Source organism: Desmodus rotundus, chromosome 6, assembly GCF_022682495.2.
Source record: "Desmodus rotundus isolate HL8 chromosome 6, HLdesRot8A.1, whole genome shotgun sequence".
In the NCBI taxonomy this organism is placed as follows: domain Eukaryota; kingdom Metazoa; phylum Chordata; class Mammalia; order Chiroptera; family Phyllostomidae; genus Desmodus; species Desmodus rotundus.
In genome coordinates this window covers 113,407,393-113,426,637 of record NC_071392.1, presented here as the reverse complement: position 1 = coordinate 113,426,637, position 19,245 = coordinate 113,407,393, and the positions used below count along the sequence as shown (strand labels likewise).

Sequence of the window (19,245 nt, the reverse complement as noted above, 5' to 3'; positions counted from 1 at the left end):
TGGCCCAGAAAATGACTCAGCCTGGGAGCACTATACCACCAGGGACAGAAAGCAAGGGGCTGCACAGGCCCACCGAGGCTAGGTCCCACGCCATTGTAGGGTCAGCAAACTGCAGCGCGATACTGTGGCACCTGGTGGTTTAAACAAGTGACCGCCTCTGAGCATCCGTACCCTCTTCGCAAAATGGGGTAACTAATACAAGGGCTTAAAAACTAGGACTGGCTCAAAGCCCACCCGAGGGTTTGTCAAACAGGTCTGTGTGGACAACCTCCCAGTCCACCCATCCTTCACACAGCGGCCAGTGGGAGCTTCTAATATATAAAGCAAGATATTACTTCCCAGGCTCATCAGTGAGTTCTTGTCCCCTGAATAAAGCCTGCCTGAACTCTCCACTCTGGCCCACACCCCAGGTTCTGTGCCTTGTTCCCTCCTGGCCCAGGGCCTTTGCCCACTCTGCCCTCTGCTTCATGTTTGTTTCCACCCTGTTAACCACATACAGCTCTCAGCTCAAGCACTTTTCTCTTTCGGGAAGCCCTCCCTGATTTTCTTATTTGTGAGTCTCCTCCAGACCCTGGAAGTCCCATGATGGGAGGAATCCGAAAGATACTGACACAATTGGCCAGTGGTAATTATTTGTTGAGTGTTTACAAATGCTCAGAAACATCTAGAAGGAACATTGTGGAGTAGCCTGTTTGGGGCCGGGGAAAGATGAGTTCCCATATTACTTTATTGGATTAGTTTTTATATTAGGACAAAAATGGTGGCCTTCCTTCTTGGGGCTGTGAGACTCCAAAGACAGAAAACTAAGCAGACGGGGAGAAGGTGAGGAGAATGGGCATTTCCCCCAGCAATCCTGACCCTTTCCACCCCCAGATTTGCCCCCAGTACAGTCCCAAAATCCAGACAAAACACCATCAAAACATTTATTAAAACCAAAGCAGGAGGGAACAGAACTGTTAGGAAGGCAAATCAAAGTGCAGATTGGAGGGTGGGGCAGAGCAAGAAGTGGAGTGGAGGGGGCACTTCAAATGCCACAGGAGGGGCCCCTGTGGGCTGGGCTCGTGGGGAAGGTCTCTCACCCACCCCTCCTGCCCACCCTGTCAGTGAAGGTCCCCCACTCACCTCTCCCATCTCACATCCATCCGGGTGGGCAGCTGGAGCCCTGCAGTGATCCCCTGGGGAAGGGCCACCCCCTTGGTCCACCCATGGCTGTCAGTCAGTCAGTCAGTCTGTCTCTCTCCCTCACTTTCCCAATAAATAAAACCGCTCAGGCCTCAGCTCCTTCAGAGTGGGACAAAGAACCATTCAGAGACCCCTGCTCACTCAGGGGTATAGAAAATTAGGACACCAGCCCCACATCCCTCCTACCCTTTGCTGGTGCCCCAGGCTTGCCAAAGAGGCCTTGATAAATAAATAACGCTCCATTAAAGCTTCGATCAGAAAAACCTTTAAGACAACAGAAGTGCTCTCATTGTCCTGCAAACAGCAAGCCAAGGCCTCACCACCTGGCCTGGTCAGCATGCAGGATTCTGGGGGCAGGTGGCCACCCTGGGCCTTGTGGGGCCCCTGGAGCAAGGAGACCAAAAGTGCAGTTAGAGCCCCCACCACACGCAAACATGGACTCATGCACACACATGTGGACACACTGGGGCGTGTTTTCAGTGCACGCACAGATGTGTTCACCTTCATTCCCCGGTTCATGCACACACACATGCTTACACACCACTCACCCTGTGTATACACATGTTGGGTGCTGGGTGAATGCACATACACACCAAACAGAATCCTTCCCTTCCTGGCTTGCTCCGCCTCTTAGCAGTAGCCAGACCCCAGAGCTAGAAGCTTCTGGAGACAGGGGGAAAGGGGTATAAGTTAAACATTTCCAATCAGGCTAGGAGGACGGCCAGGAGCAGGGGGCTCCAGGACTGCAGAAACAGGGTGGGCACCTCAGGAGGCCCCGGTCTCTGTAAGCCCCATCAGAAATCTAGGGGGGTAATGTCCCCAAAGTCACAGTCAAAGAGGTCTCTGATGCCCTCACCCTCCTCAAGGCCAAAGTGGTAGTCGAGGGTCCCATGGGGGGGAGACAGGCTGATGAACTCTTCAGGGAGGAGGTTGGAGAAATCCTCCCGCACATGCTCCAGGAGTGAGTCGGCCGCCACCAGTGGGGACAGGTGGTCCTCGTCCATGGGGGCCCGTAGGCCGCCCGTCCGGGAAAGCAGAGGTTCTGGGGAGATGGGGGAGCATCACAGGCCGGGGATGCCCCAGCAGGGAGGGCAGAGGGACTGTTATGCCGCCCACCCACTTTTCACCCACTCACCCTTCACCTACCTTGCTCCAGGCTGAGCAGGGACTGGCTGGGATCCGTGTCAGGGGTTGAAGGGGTAGATGATGATGGTGGCACTGTGGTGGCAGGATCAGCTGTCCTGTCTTCCTCCCCAGAAACTGCCCCCTGGGACGGGGTCTTCCCAGGGCTGATCCCGCCGGCACTCTCCTCAGGGCACAGGAAAACATCGATGGGGCCCTGTTTGCTCTTAAGGGAGATCTGAAAGGTCTGGGTGGAGGCAGCAGGCAGGGTAAACTGAGGCTCTGCTGACCACCACCCCCCTCTCCCCGCCTATCTTGGTTGGGCCAAGGGTCCCACACCTCACCTCTGAGGAGTCCAGGGCTTGAAGCTGGGTCTCGGGAGGGGCCTTGATTACCATAACCATCTGCTCTGCAGGGTCTGCAATGCTACGAAGGTCCTGGCAAGTCACATAGGCCAGGGTTGGTGGAGTCAAGAGCCATAAGACCTTTGATTTCTAGGAAGCCACCCACTTAGCTAAGGCAGAGCCATCACTTGCTTAAGTTACTCCTGTCCTCTCCATCTTTCACCTGGTACATAGTTGGTGCTCAAGCCAATCTCATGCCCCTGAACCTCAATTTCCACTTCTGTAATGAGTCTACTCTGTCCATCTAATCTCAAGGTAATGATAGCTGCCTGCAATAAGACCTGGTGATGAGAATTTATTCTGACCCATGATCTTGGTGTCAATGAGTGATTGTCCAAAATTTATAAACAGCCCTGGCTGCTGTGATTCAGTGGACTGAGCATCAGCCTGTGAACCAGAAGGTCGCTGGTTCAATTCCCAGTCAGGGCACATGCGTTGACTATGGGCCAGGTCCCTGGTTGGGGGTGTACGGGAAGCGACCAGGCAATGTCTCTCTACATCTTTACATCAACATTTCTCTTCCTCTCTCCCCTCTCTTAAAAATAAATAATATCTTTAAAAAAACTTAAAAATATAATTTGAGTATTCACTTAAAAGAAAAATAAAGCTTATTTAAAAATAAAGTTTCTATTTTTGTGAATGATAAAAACTTGTGTCTCTAACTCTGAAGCTACCACCACATACTGAATCTCTGCACTAAATGTTTGTTATTGTTGGTACTAGCCTTTCTTGTTTTAATTTAGCAATTTTGGAGTTGGTTTTTTTCCCCTCCTTGTAATTTACAAATAAAGCTGAGACTCAGAGAGGTTATGGAACTTGCTCAGTGGCAGTGAGTGAATGCTGAGCCAGGACTTGCACGTAGAGCCAGAGGCCCCTCCTGAACCCAGGCCCGGGGTGGCCTCTCCAGTCTCACTTGAGTTGGGCCCAGCCCGCCAGGCCTGCCCTCCACATAAGCCAAGGATATCGTTGGCTGTCGGCATCCTCGGAGAGCAGCCGAAGTTGAGTGGTACACACATGGATCAGGTGGTCCAACTGCCGCTCATTCTCCTGCAGTTGCTGGAGGTCCTGGGTCAGTCCTTCAAGCCGCCCACTGATCCCCACCGCTGCATGGCTGCCTCTGTGGGGACACACAGGGAGGGTTAACGGCTCCTGGACCCTCTGCACCCAGACTGACTGGCATGGGTTTAAAAATCAGACCTGGATTTCTGTGAACATCCACCTGTCCCCTAGATGAGGCTGGATAAGTAAGTGACGGCGCAGACATGCCATGAAATATTACACAGCTGTATTAACGGACGACAGTGCATTAGCTGTATAGATACTTCAAGCTGCTGTCCAGTACAAAGAAAAAACAAGATGCAGTATGCAATGATCTATCAAACACTGAAAAGGTTTATAACCCAGTGATTCCACTTCTGGGTATATATCCGAAGAAATCCCAAAACACTAATTTGAAAGAATATACACACCCCTATGTTCACTGCAGCATTATTTACAATCGCCAAGATATGGAAGCAGCCCAAGTGTCCATCAATAGATAAGTGGATAAAAAAGCTGTGGTGCACACATATGAAACGGAATAATTACTCAGCCACAAAAAAAGAATGAAATCTTACCATTCGCGACAGCATGGATGGACTTAGAGGGTAGTGTGCTAAGTGAAATAAGTCAGTAAGAGAAAGACCATAATCTGGACCATAAGATTTCACGTATACTGTATGGAATCTAAACAATATAAACAAAACAGAAGCAGACTCATAGGTACAGAGAACAGACTGATGGCTGCCAGAGGGGAAGGGGATTGGGGAACTGGGTGGAAAAGGTGAAGGAATTGAGAAGTACAAACCAGTAGTAACAAAATAGTAACGGGGATGTAAAGTACAGCATAAGGAATATAGTTAATAATATTGTAATCACTGTGTATGGTGCCAGTTGAGTACTGGAAATATTGGGGCATCACTATAAAGTATGATTGTCTAATCACTATGCTGTATAAGTGAAACTAATACAAAATAATTTGGGATGCAAACTAATTAAAAAAGAAAAGGTAGACGTGTCAAGGAGAGGAATGTAGGAAGACCAGGGAAAGAGGTGAGAAGGAAAAAATAACACAAGAATTAACAAGAATAAAACACCTATAGAAGCCAGAACAGTGGCCACCTGTGGTATGATTGGTGGGCAACAACTGGGAAGGGCACAAGGAAACTTTCTGGGGTGTGAGAACGCTCTTTGTCCTGATCTGGACGGTGGGTACCCAGGTGAAGAAATATGCAAAGCTGCACTGAGCTCGATATACAAGATTCGTGTACTCTCCTGCATCTGTCACCTCAGGAAAGACACCTCCCTCTCTAAGCCTCGGTTTCCCCACATATAAGATGAAGGTCTTGCTGTCAGCTCCTCCAGGTTGACTTGGCCCAGGCCTCTGCCCGCCCTCCTGTTTGGCGGGTACCTACAGCCATTGGATATGGTTCTTAGACTTCTTGGTAATGAGGTGGATGCCCTCAAGGACATTGGTGATGTCGTAGATGCGCCGTTTCTGCACCTTCAGCACCTCAGCTGCCCAGTTCAGGTCGACAACGCCATCAGCCGAGTGGCTCAGCAGCTCCAGGAAGCGTTTGGTGGTCAGATTCAGAGATGTCTCATAGCGTGACTTCTCCCCTGGAGACTTCACACCTGGGGAGGGGAAAGGTAGGGCAGGGTCCCTCAGCACCACCCCTACCTCCCTCCCGTTAGCTAGCCTCCCTGGCAATGCAGGGCAGGAGGATGGGGGTGGGGTAGGCAGATGGCTCCTTCCTTTGGTGAGGCCAAGCAGGGAGGCCCTGTGGCTGCTGCCTGCCAACCACAGCATTCCTCTTCCGGCCGGGGAACTCCCCACCCCTGGGGCCTGGGGAAGCCATGCCAGGCAGCCACTCCAGCTGCCCTTTGGGGCCCCTAGAGGCCTGGCTCAGGCCCAGGCCTGACAGACCAGAGCTTAGTTTGGAAGCATGTTTGTCTGTCCACATCCCCAACCTGGGCCCAGTCAGGAGGCCTGCTCTCGCCTGAGCTCTGTGGGTACCTTTTCCTGGATGGCGGCCTCTTCCCCGGGTTGGCCCACTGCTCTCCGCCAGGTACTGATGGTCAGTTTCCAGGTCCAGCCTCCGCTTCACCTGTGGTAAAAAACCAATGGGAGGATACCCAGCAACCAAGAGTGAGGCCACAAGAGACCTAGCTGAGGCTCCTGGGCCACCCTGCCTCAGTTTCTCTACTAAGATGCCTATGTGTGTGAGGGGAGATGCTAGGGGACACAACCCTATCACACAGGACAGGCCACTCAACTGGAAGGCAGAAGACACATTTAAGTCATAGCCCTACCACTACCTACCCGGGGGCATGCAGTGGTTTTAAACTATGTCTGTAAGTTTTCTGACACTTCTCCTTTCAAAAGATGGAGCCTTCCCCTTAAATATGGGCCAGATCTGGTAACTTGCTTCTAATGAACTGAGCACGACAGAAGTGACACACTGTCTCCTCTGAGACTGGATCAGAGACCCACTGGAGCTTCCTCCTTGCTATTTTGGATCACTCACTCTGTGGGGAGCCAGCTGCCATTTCATGCAGGTCCTCGAGCAGCCCTAAGGGCAGGACCAAGTGCCAAGGAACCGAGGCCTCTTCCCAAACAACACGGGTGAGCTGAGAAACCAAGCCTCCCACCCTAGTCCCGCCTTCTGACGACAGCAGCCAAGTCCAACACTTTCGCTGCAACCTCAGCAGACACCCTGAGCAAGAAGCACCCAGCTAACTCTCCCCGGAACTCCTGACCCACAGAAACGATGTGATGTCTGTTTTAAGCCATTCGGATACAGGGCCCTAGGGCAAATCACCAGCTCTCTGGTTTCCGAGAACATGGCACCAGCTAGTGCTCACCATGTGCTTTGCATGGAGTAGTCTGTTCCACCTTACGGACTAGCAGCACAATAACAGCCCATTTTACGAACTATAGAAATGATCCCTGACAGTATAGTTTTTGGCACCATTTTACAGAAGCAACCAAGGTCATACAGCCAGGAAGTGGCAGAGCCAGGTGTCCCTGATTTAGTTACACCCACACAAGGATGGAGATCGCCCTGCCAGTCTCACAGGTGTCTCAAACACATCCAAAACCTGACGCGCCCCCCACCCCCACAGGGCTTCCCAAGTAGAACCTCATGTAGCCCTGCCGCTGACCTCGTCACATCTACTTGCCAAGAAATCCCATCACCAGAGCCGCTACCACCTCCCATGTGGACCTTTCAGGTATCTTCCCACTGGTCTCCCCACCTCCATCTGTCCCCCTCTACCTTAGTATCCTCACCTGTCACGTCGAATGAACGTCTGCTGAGACACGTCTCTTCACAAGCCTTCGCCCATGCTGGTTCCCTCCCAGATTGCCGACTCCCTCCTTCCTCCCCTTCACACCTACTTCTTTCATTCCGGTGGGCGGGCACCTTACTAAGTCAGTCTGACCCTTCAGTAAAGACTGTGCCTCCCATGCCTCTGAACTGCCTTGAACCCAACCTTTTCCCATATTGCCTCTCGCTACAAATTTCTGCAAGTGTGTATTTGTCTCACCAAGAAGCCAGGGAGCCCCTCAGAGGCGGGCACTGGGTCTAAATCATCTCTGTACACAGGGCCTGGGCATCAATAAATGTTTGCTGAATGAACCTCCCCACACGCTGACGGACCCAGGTACTCCCTGTCACATACCCATTCATGGATTCCCTCAGGTGGCCCAGGGGCAGAAGAGGCAACACGTGCTGGGTGCTTCCTGCGCACTGAACACCGCTGAGTACTGGGTTGATCAGAACGTTCGTTTGGTTTTTTCCATATCATAGCTCTAGGAGCGATTAGTTGTTTTTAACGTCATGTGAAACAATTTTGTCAGACTGCATTGTGACAGCTGTCATATCAGCGTGCATTAGCAAAACCTTATCAAAATTGGTGAATTTTTGTGTGGCCATTTTAATATTGAAACTAGAGGAAAATACGCACCATTTTCAGCATATTATGCCTCACTATTTCAAGAAAGGTAAAAACACAACTGAAACGCAAAAATAAGACATGTGCAGTGCATGGAAAAGGTGCTGTGACGGCTCGAATGTGTCAAAAGTGGTTTGCGAAGTTTCATGTCACAGATTTCTCCCTGGACGATGCTCCATGGTCGGGGAGACCAGTTGAAGTTGATAGCGATCAAATTGAGACATTAATTGAGAACAATCAACGTTATACCACACAGAAGATAGCTGACATACTCAAAATATCCAAATCAAGAAATTTATTTGTGAAAATGAAAAATGTGTCTTATTTTATGGAAAAGACCGTAACAGACGTTTTGGCCAACCCAGTAACTGCTCCAGCTGCGTTCACTATCACACCCTCCCACCAGACCTTGCAGCAGCTGCCATCAAGACCTCCACTTCACGAGAAGCCTGCACCTCAGAGGCCACGCGACAGTGTGAGGTAGAGGCAGGGTTTGAACCTTAATGGGCTGGCACAGAGCCCACATTAATATCCACCACGGGTCCTGCCTCCCTAGAACCTAGCCCAGAAGCCAGGCCCCTAAAAGCCAACCAGAATGTTCCCCCTCTCTAGCCCTTCCCCTACGGCCTGAACCCTAGCAGGCTCCTGACAAGTGCACCCCTTGCCTTCTCCCTGCTCCCCAGGCCCTTGCCCACCCTGAAGGCAGGTCAATGCCATACAACAAGGGCTCGAGCAGATGGATGCCCATTGCTGCCAACACTGTCTAGGGATCCTGGCACAGGGGCCCCAAAAGGCACAGAATGCTGGCGAAAAAACCTGAGGGTTCAAACACCCATCCCTGGGAGGAGGCTACAGAAACCGCGGTTCCCCCAGACCCTAGAATGCCACAGCTATGAGCCACTGAGGTAGGTCGACCTCAGAATCCTCTCAGACACTGACAAGAAAAACACTGTTTTAGGGCAATGCCTGTATATAATCCCTTTTTGGATTTAAAAAAACCCATGAAAACTTTTTTTCTCTGGTTCAGTTTCTATTATTATTATTTTTTCCCAGTTTCTATTATTACAGAATGCATTAAAGGGGTAACCTATGTACAGAGGGAGGGTCATGGGGGATTGTTACCTTATTGGTAAAGTGTGGATAGTGCACTGTTTGATCATGGAAATAAAGGAAAACGACAATTTTTTAAATTTTAGAAAAACTGTTATAACCACCTAAAAATATAGGCTTAAGAAAAGATAACAGAAGGAAAAATGGAGTTGGGATCCTGTCCCTTCAACTTTTTAGTCTCTTACATCTTTTTCTATAGTTAATGTGTATTATATTTAGTTAGTTTCCTTAAAGCCACGGTTCCAGCTTGAGGGAGACGAGAGGGGCCAGGAGAAATAGCTGAACTGCAGAGCCTTGTATGCAGGAGGCACCCAAGGAATGCTCACTAATGCAGAAGCTGAGCCTATAGCTTATTTCAAGAATTATCCCCCCCGCCAAAACACCAATGTCATGGGTCAGTGGAGGCCACAGCTCATATGGCCAGTGGCTACCCACAAATATGAGTTGAGGAGTGTTGGTGGGCAAAATCTGGGCCCACTGCCAGCCCCCACCCCTGCCCACCACCAGAAAATGCCTACTGGACCAAACTACTGTGAGGGCAGAGGCCTCACTAACTCAACAACTGCTTAATGAGTGGAATGCTTAGGCCCACTGAGGCTGCCTTGGGCACCACCAGGAGTGGACCAGACGGCATGTTTCGTTGGCCCAGTCCCTTTGCCTGGAATTCAGTTCCCTGAGGGCAGAACCCATAGCCCTGAGCCTGCTGAATATTTGTCAAGTCGGCCGAATGGGGAAGTTATTTTCTAGGCCCCAAGCTGGTACCAGCTGGCACAGGCCACTGGGGTTTATAGGAGACAAGCCAGAGGACCCACTCCTGATACACCTGCCCCCTGCCCGGCCCCCCAAACCATCACTTATTAGGAGGAAGGGCCCCTGGGCTTCCTTCAATCTCTATTAACATCTCCAGGAGGCAAAGCACTCAATGGTTGGCGTAACCACTCAGGAAATTTGGACTGGTTCCACCACTCACTAGCTGAATGACTAGGGAAGGTTCTAACATCTCTCAGCCTCAGTTTCCCTATCTGTAAAAGGGGAAAGTTGTTGAGGGGGTGAAACAAATTGATTGGCTACGGTGCTTGGCATAGAGCTTAACAAATGAAAATGTCTCAAAACAATGGTGCTACTATTGTTATTAGCATCTCGGTGATTCCAGAAAGGAAAGCAACACTGGGCACAGGGCCAAGGGGGTCAGGGGATGCCTCAGGAACCAGCTGTCACCTAGGCCTCTACCAGCAGTTGAGCAGCTTCCACCTCCTTCCTTGCCTTGGGCCCTGCCTCATCCCTCCCACTTGATCCAAGCCCCCTGCTGAGACCCTATTCTGCCTGGCAAGTAGTCCCTGGCTGCCAGTCTGTGCCCCACCTTCACCCACAGGCTGCACCAGTCAAACTGGTCTCCACGCCCTGTCCTGCAGCCCACAGGTCCAAGCTCCAGGCCTCCACTCCCTTCTTCCCATGTAATTCAGCCATCTCTTCTTGGCCCCCCAAACTGAACTGATCTTGAGCCTTGATGCTCAGGGAGCATTTTATCAGTACATCTCTTCGGGATGTTTACTCTCTCCTGACACTGAGAGCTTCCTTCCTCTCCACCTCCCAGAGGCCCAGCCCACCCCGGACTTCCAAGGGGCCCAGGGGTCTGCTTGCCTGATTAATGAGGTTCCATGGCAACCAGAGCCTGGGAGGGTGGAGGGTAGCAGATGGAGGGACAGGCAGAAGGAGGGGAATCAGCAGCTGGCCCAGCCACCCCGCCCTGCAGAGAAGGCCTCCCAGCCAGGCCTGTCCCCAGAGCCCCAGAGGCCCAGGCCTGCACCTGGCAGCCTAGCATCAAGGCAGGAAGGAGGACTTCCTCAATGGCTCTTCAACAGTCTGGCCCCAAGATGCTCCCCTTCACCTCCCCAAGCAGCCGTGCCCACTACCCAGCCATAAGTTTTAGTCTGAGGCCAGCAGGCCTGTTCAAATCCCAGTCTCACCACTTGCAGCCGTGTGACCCAGGGCAAGTCACTTCCCCTGTCTGGGCCTCAGTTTAGATGGGCACAGTGACAACAACGAGCTCACAGCCCTGGCTGTGAGTTTTAGCTGGCGTAAAGACGGCCAGCTGAATACACGTGGGCCATTATTATTACTGAGTCTGACCGGCTCCAGTGAGGAAGCTGAGGCCCAGAGCACAGGGACTGGCCCGAGGTCACCCCAAGCCCCAGGGCGGGGCCCGGAGGCCCAACCCAGTCTTGGCGCCTCAGACCACCCCTCATCCCCGCCGCTGCCTCGGGACCCAAAACCGCACCCCGCCAAGGTCCTCGCGGGGGTCCAGGCAGCACACTTGGCCCAGTGTCCCTGGTGTCCGTACCGGCGGGCGGCCGAGAGCGGGGCGCGGCGCGCTGGGTGTGGGCCGGGGTGCCTGCGGCGTGGCGAAGAGCAGCAGGTCGGGGTCGCGGGGGCCCGCAGCAGGCACTGAGGGGCCGGCGGGAGCCGGCGGGGCGCTGGCCTCCTGCGCCGTGGAGATGATGACGATCTGCGAGGAGTCAAGCAGCCGCAGCGCGCCGGCCCCGAGCAGGGCCTCCAGCGCTGGCGCGCATGGGCCGCCCGCGGGGGCCACGGCCATGGCGCTCACGGCCCACGCGGCCCGGGTGGCAAGCGGCGGCGGCGGCGCGGGCCCATGGCTGCAGACCGCGGCAAGGGCTCGATCCCACTCTGGATCCCACTCCGCCCCCGGCCGCCGCTGCCTGCAAAGTCCCGGCCACTTTTGCGCGCCAAATCCTTTTTGCCGCGAAAGAGCCACGAGCCGCCAAGAGCTACCACCATTGGCTACCCAGGCAATGACGGAAGCGACGGCGATGGCGCCCATTGGCTGCAGTGTGCCTGACCGGCCGCAGAAGGCGGAACGGGGCGGCTGTGCGAGGAGGCACGACCAATTGCAGAACGGGGCGCGCGCAGGCTTTGTCAAGGCGGTGCCAGGCGCGTCTGCAATCCCCGCCCCCGGCTGGGGCGCCCCCAGCTGGGGTGTGGTGACCCGCTCGCGCTTCGACACCTCTCACACAGTTGATTCCTCTAGATGGAGGCCTTAAGAACTGGAGGTCCTGTGCGTACATCTCAGCGTCTGCAAACCCTACTTGATCCCTAGACACCCCCACATACACCTGTATCCCCAATGCTTTCGGCCCAGATCTCTAAAAACCGCCCCTCTTCTTTTCTTGGTTCTCAAGTCCACCTCCTAAGCCCCAGACACATATCCCATCCTTGGTCCACGAGTGCCAGGATTTTACTTTAAAATCCTGCGCCCACCCTATCCCTCTCACCCAGAGCCCGAGCAGAAGGTGGCTGCCAGGAAATGGGGAGGATGTCTGTACCAATACAACTTGGGGTTTTCCTGTAAGCCCCCTTTTATCTTCAACAGCCAATGCACAGCTGATTGAACTCATTCATTGAATCATTCATTCAACAAATGTTCTGAGAGCCTGCTCTGTTCCCTATTCTCAGTTCAGACCTTGAGGAGCTTAGTCTAGTGAAAAAGGGAGGAGAGGAATCGAGAGGTAACAAATGTTCACAATATAATGAGGCATTTACACCATTAAACTAACTCCATGTTAGTTGTCTCAGAAAGGGAGGAGGTGAAGATGCCCAGCATGAAAATGCATCTAATTCAGAGGCCCTAGGACGTCTCCATCAGCCATTTTCATTGCTCAGATCAGCTGATTTGACCGATATTGTCCTTTCCTCGGTGCCAGCACTGAGGGCATAGATGTGAGACTTGATAATTTCTATGAACTTGCCTGCCATCTGGTGGGGATGCCCCACAAAAGAAAAGAAAAAAAAAAACTGAACTAAAAGACAGGAATCAAATCCCCTAGGAAGGGAGGGAGAGACGAATTTTTAAAAAATCAAATTTCTAGGCCCAGTATAAACATCACTTCCTCCAGAGAGCCCTCCAGAGTTTCTTCTTCCATTGCCTGTTGTTGCCTCTGTTCCAGCACTGACCATACACTGTTTTTCCATCTGCCTCCCCTACCAGATTCCTCCCAACTGGTGTGAGCACAGCTCAGAGCAGGTGCTGAGAGGAGTTATGAAGGGAAACAGGCTGATGCTGGAGGCTATCTAGAAAGCAACAGGAGACCCTGATTCTCCAACAGCAGTCATTAGGCCCCTGGATTCAGAATCACTTGGGCACTTGTCTACTTTGGGCCCATCCCAGTCCCTGCCAATTTAGAATCTCTAAATTCTCAGGAATCCACATTTGCACAAACAATCCCCCACCCCCGGCCAGGTAGCTTTTATGCACGATTACATTTGAGAACAAATTGGTATACCTGTTAAACCAAAATGTGTGGTGCAGTCTCAAATTACAGCCCTTTGAGGACACCTCTCATCTGTAAGATGGGCAAATTGCCCTGGCCCTTCCGGGTTTGCCATGAGGATAAAAAGCATAAGGGATCTTAAACGGTCTTATAAATTATGAAACAGTTTAGGAAAACAGTAGGAGTTTCCTAAGCAGTTTGTGAAATTATTCATTGCAAATCCTAGACTGTGTCAGCATGAGAAAAGACCACAGATACTATGTAGCCTCTATACAGGCTATAAAGATGAGAAAACTGAGACCCATTAGGGGTAGACCTGTGAAGCCTGCCTTAATAGAATCTGTCCTACACCGGATTCCCAGCTATGGGGTCAGCCTGCCCTCCTTTTTCTCCCCAGATAGAGAAGTCACTACTAGAATCTTATTCAAAAAAACCAAGCTAGAACCCGACAGAGGGTAAGAGAACCCAGCAACATTCCCATCCCAGATGAGTTTCCTTCCTTCACATCTTCCCAAAGCATCTCAGTAACAGTAATATTTGCTTTATAAAGCCCACTTATGCCCAATAATCATTCAACAAATGTATTGATCAGCTGTCATGTGCCAAGCACTGTACTAGTTGCTGGAAAGGGAAGACATAGTTATTACTGGCCCATTTTATGATGAAGAAACTGAGACCCAAAGGACATAAGCGTACCTAGCAGGTGAAAAGTCTATTATTTAGGCTTGGTAGGCGAAAGCCAGGGGTTTTCCAAAGCCCTACCTTCCCCAAAGTATTCAAGTACACACTCTCCCGTGTAGAAGCAGGTGCACTCCTTCCCACAATCCTTCTGCTCAGCAGGAGGTAGTGAAGATCAGAATTCCCAGTGTAAAAGCAAGGAAGAGATAAGGGCCTTCTGTATCTATTAATACCCACTTGAAAACACCAAAGGCCTGATAGATGGGGCCCCTTGGCCCTAAGCCTGGCTGATCCTGATGAGGCTGTTCTCAATGTCAGTTCTCCTCAGGCTGGTAGGCTCCCCAAAAATCCATAATTACTGGGCAGCCACTTCCATTGATTATCTCATTTCAACCTGATAATCCCATTAATGAAGCTTGTTTATCCACAAGGTGAAGGAGGAAGGACGCTCAGAAAGGAGCACTCAAAGGTCAAGGTCACAGAGCAGAACTGAAATGGGAACTTAGTCAATAGAAAACCTAGGGCCTATCCTTCATACCCTGCCACCCTCTGCAAATACCTTAACAGCCAGGCTCAGGGCTGTCAGGATTATAATGTGTGATTTCCAAAAGGTATTATGGTAGATAATGGCTTAATTAGTAGGTGCTTACCCATATCACCACTTCCACCAACTCCTTACTCTACAGGAGTCCAAAGAAGTAGAACCTCCTGGACCTATGATCCTTGACCTGGAGACATCTTTCCCTTGTTTCTTTCCAAGAGGCAGGATGGTGCAGAAGTGATAGCATGAGCTTCTAAATCAGGTGAATGTAAACAGGAACCTTGGTCTATGTGACCTTGACATGTCAATGCACTTCCTCTGAGCCTCACTCATTCATTCCCCAAATATTTTATTGAACACCTATTGTGCATCAGACATTGTGCTAGTTGTAGGGGAGACAACTGGAAGCAAAAGAGACCCATTTCTGATACCTGGGAGCTCATCGTCCAGTGGGATAGTCAGAATGATTTCTATGGTCCTGCATAATGTTTGTTAAGAAGTTTCACAAAAGACACAAATAAGTCAAAGCTATTTATTTCACATATACCACCTCCCTTAAACATACAATGACTTAATTTTTTAAAATTGATTTTAGAGAGATAGAGACATCTATTTGCTGTTCCACTTATTCACTCACTCACTGGTGGCTTCTTGCATGTGCCCTGGCCAGGGATCAAACCTACAACCTTGGCATATCAGGACGACACTCTAACCAACAGAACTACCCAGCCAGGGCTATGGTGACTTAATTTTATTAAAGGCACAGAGGCATCCGTTGTTGAGTTCTGGCAGACGGAGGTGGGGAGTTGTATGTCTGCAACATCACATCAGTCTTGAATGAATGATCCCTCGTCGCTACACGAGTTCTCTGTGACTGACAGTTTACAGTCCCTAGACATGTTCTGTCACAGTGCCAGTCTGGCTGTGTCTAACACAGACCCCTTACCTATCCAAGAGGCCACCTATCACAGGATCAAACCTTGGGAGTCATACAGACCCTAACTAGATGACCTCGAGTAAGTGATTTACGCTCTTGAAGAGCTTTGCTTGCTCCATCAGTAGAACAAGGGGCAAAGGGTCCTTTACAGGATGGGTGTCAAAGTTAAATGAGAAAATGACAAGCAGAGTTTGCAAAGCGGTCAACAGGTGTGATATAACTTGCCTACAGAATACTTTTTCTGAATTATGAATTAGTTTAATTTTTAAAAATTAGGAAATGCTATGTGAAAATTCAAATTATCTGGCTTACCTTTAAAACAGTGATACCTATGCAGGAGGGTGGGTGGAGGAGGAAGAAGGTATGGGGGGATAAATGGTGATGAAAAAAGTAAAAAATAATTTTTAAAAAACAGTAATTACCCTGGCTAGTGTGGCTTAGTGGATTGAGTGCCAGCCTGTGAACCAAATGGTTGCAGGTTTGATTCCCAGTCAGGGCACATGCCTGGGTTGTGGGCCGGGTCTCCAGTTGGGGAGTGTGAGAGGCAAGCACACATCGATGTTTTTTTTTCTCTCTCTCTCTCTCTCTCTCTCTCTCTCTCCCTCTCCCTCTCCCTCTCTTTCCCCTCTCTCTAAAACTAAATAAATAAAATCTTTAAAAAACAGAGAGAACTAGGATACTCTGCAAATGTCCCATTAAAAAGATAACAGTAGTAACTGGCAATATTTGCCAGGCTGTCCTGGAGCCAAGGAGTTGCTGTCCCTGTTAGCCAGAGCCTTGACCCTCTAGGCCACCATAGTCCCTGCCTGGCTTGCCTCACTCAGTAACCTTACTTGTCATTCCAGGTACCTGAATTTGCAACCCCTGATGCCTGTGCCTGGCACAAAGTAAACACCCAGTAAATGTTAACTACTATTAATGATAATATTACTGTCAAGGAACCACCGGCACCAGCACTGCTCCTCTGCTTTGCAGGTAACTAAAGAGATGTGGGCATGGAAGAGTAAGAAATGTGGCCATTCATGGTGAAACAGAAGACATGGGGCTTAGTGCCAGCCAACAGCTGCCGGGCTCTGTGGCCTTGGCCAAATCCCTGGCCATTAGTTCGGTCTTCATGTTCAGTGGGGTGTGGGGCAGAGCGTCTAAGGTCCAATGTAAGCATACAGGCCTTAGGTCCAAAAGCAAGCCTACATTTCCCCAACCCCCTTTACTCCCTGAGTTCGTGCTCTGCGACCTCTCTCCTCTCCAAGGCCTGCCCAGTGCCACTTCCTTTCTTTACATCACCTCAACGTGTGAGGAGGGGTTTTATTTCCCGGGGGGTGGGGACGGACGTAGTAGCTATGCCTACCCTGACCAGGGGTGCAGTAAGTTGGTAGGGGGCCCTTAGAGCAGAGGGGCTCTGCTTTTTCATCTATAAAATGCGGATGATAATGATGGTAGTGTCTATTTGGTTGGGTTGTTGGGACATTAAATTAGTCATTAAAGTGTTTAGGGCAGTACCTGCCACATAAATGTCAGCTGTTACTAAGAATGAAAGACAAAATACTGAAGGAACTAGCCTGCACGTCTTGATTTTTCCAAAAGAGACAAGAAAAACTGTTCTTATCAGGCTGCAGAATAGGAGAGTTCTGAAGCAATCCTGCACTGCCTCCCAAACTCAGAGACAAGGCACAAAATACACTGAAGGGCAAAAGACAATCCCATATTCCATTGATTCTAAGACTTTTTTCTTTTCATATTTTAACATCTCTGAAATTGAGGTACATCATACAATCACTGGCATGTCCATTTCAGCTCAGTAGCTCTTTTCTTTCTTAGGGGCTCAAAATAATGTTGTACCTCATCTTTGATGGTGTCTCAGAATTAATGAGATATGCTGTCAAAAAGTGCCAGGCACAGTGCCTGCCATGCATGTCGTAGGCCCTCAGATTATTCTCATGATCTGCAGCATCCCCAGCACGTTCAAGGTTGGCCATGGTGGAGCGAATAGCTTTTCTTTCTTTTGCTCATTTTCTCACTGACACCTGCTGACCTGCATTTGGTCCCTGGGTTGACAGGCCCATGGCAAATGCAGCCAGGAAGGGGAGTAGGGAGGGGTCAGGATGGGAAGAGAAATGCTTTTTATAATATATTAAGATTCAGAGAGGAGGAGGCAGAGATTTTTTTTAAAAAACAACAACAAAAAAATCCCCGCTAGAAGCCAGAGTTATATATATGCCAAACAGGCCAGGAAACCCAGCAGGCCTCCTGGAGCTGGCAATGAACCGAAACAGGGGCCTTGTGTCCAGGCCACTGGCTGGCTAAGGGGGCATTGTTAGGGCCTGGCCTTCTCTGGGAAGAGGGGGGTTGAAGGGGTAGAGAGAGTATGTTCCCATGACTCCCTGGGGAGTGACAACAATCAGGGCCAGCTGGGAAGCCTCAATGCCAGGGGCCTGGTGGACGGGTGGCAGGCCCCACAGGGGCCATGGAGGGCTATAGGGGGCTGAGGAAGCAAGGCGGGAACAAGGTTGGGGGTGGGGCAAGGCCTAAGCAGGGGAAACAGGAGGGTAATTTGCTACACCCTTTTCCCTTATCCCCATAGCTCTGGGCTGCTGAATGTCTCCAAATTATACCCCACATCTGCCCACTTTTCTCCATCTCATGGCCCCACTGCGGTCCAGGCTGTCATAGTCTCTCACCTGGACCACTCTGTGGCTTCCTCAATACAGCCTTGCTGCCAGCCTGGCCCCTACACTCCTCAAGTAGTCGGAAGGGTCTTTCTAAAATGTAAATCACATCACATCATTTCCCTGCTTAAACCTGCCAAAGGCTGCCCCGCACACTTAGAAGAAAACCCAACCGTTTAATCTGGCCCACAAAGCCTGCCTGATGAGCCCCCTGGCCTCTGGGACTCTATCTCTAATGCTCCAACGAGCCCCACCATGCACTCTGCCCCAGCCCTCAAGCCTCCTGCCAGGCCCTCTATGCTTTCAGCTTGCTCCCTCCTCCAGCCTTGTGCACTTTGCAGATCCTATACAGTAAAGAGTTATAGATGCTTTCACTGTCGCATATTTGTGGCAAGCATTTCTGCAGCAAACATTTTCATTGTATAACTCATTGACCATAACGCAATTTTGCCATAAAAAAGATAAAATCACAACAAATAGAGGGACATTAAAAAGGCCATAATGAGAATAAAAATATTTTTTAAAAGGACATAATAAACATGAAAAAAATGAGTAACAAAATTTAAAACGTGTGTAGATTCACCACAATACTGTGCAAATAACTGATTTTATTTCCCGGATTGTACCTAAGCACTTGTCTTCGTTCCACAGGAAATGTGGATTCGATTCCGCTGCCTCAAAGAGGGCCCTTGGCTTCTCTTTCTCCCTCCAATGTAGTGTCTTTCAAAATAAGAAACCAACTCATGGGGCAAATCATCATCATCTGGAAGAAATGGTAGCTCTTTTAAGACCATCACCAAGTCTACCTGTCACTGTGTTATGAGAGCTCTAGCTAAAATATACCGGGTCTGGCACAAATACGCCCCCTTTTTATTACATAAAAATCTTTTCTTACAAAATCCTAAGCATGTAATTCTGTAACATGACAATACCACACTCAGGCACACCACATGACATTTGAGGTGAAATGTTCAAATGGCTGTCCATCTTGTGTGAGGCATTCACACACCCCACCAACCACACTCAGTGGCGTCACTTCCGCCAGACTCTGTCATATATAGTCATCCTCCTTACCCACAGTTTTGCTTTCCACAGTTTCAGTTACCTGTGGCCAACTGTGGTCCAAAGTATTAAATAGAAAATTCCAGAAATAAACAACTCATACATTTGAAATTGTGTGTGCGTTCTGAGCAGGGAATAAAATCTCATGCCGTCCTGCTCTATCCCACCCGAATGTCAATCATCTCTTTGTCCGGCGTCTCCAGGCTGTAGATACTCCTGCCTGTTAAGTCACTTAGCAGCCATCTCAATCATAGAGACGGTT

General features: G+C 50.1%; 1 protein-coding gene across 1 annotated transcript; it reads right to left on the bottom strand.

Moving 5' to 3' along the window:
• Positions 1–906: 906 nt before the first annotated feature.
• On the bottom strand, positions 907–11,550 carry E2F1 (E2F transcription factor 1). The gene is made up of 7 exons (XM_024559261.4): positions 11,155–11,550; positions 5,764–5,854; positions 5,162–5,381; positions 3,673–3,825; positions 2,649–2,763; positions 2,329–2,551; positions 907–2,224 (listed from the first exon to the last, which is right to left on the bottom strand). Exons 1-7 carry the CDS (start codon positions 11,407–11,409, stop codon positions 1,977–1,979), a joined length of 1,305 nt encoding a protein of 434 aa, XP_024415029.3. The 5' UTR covers positions 11,410–11,550; the 3' UTR covers positions 907–1,976.
• Between the last annotated feature and the right edge of the window lie 7,695 nt (positions 11,551–19,245).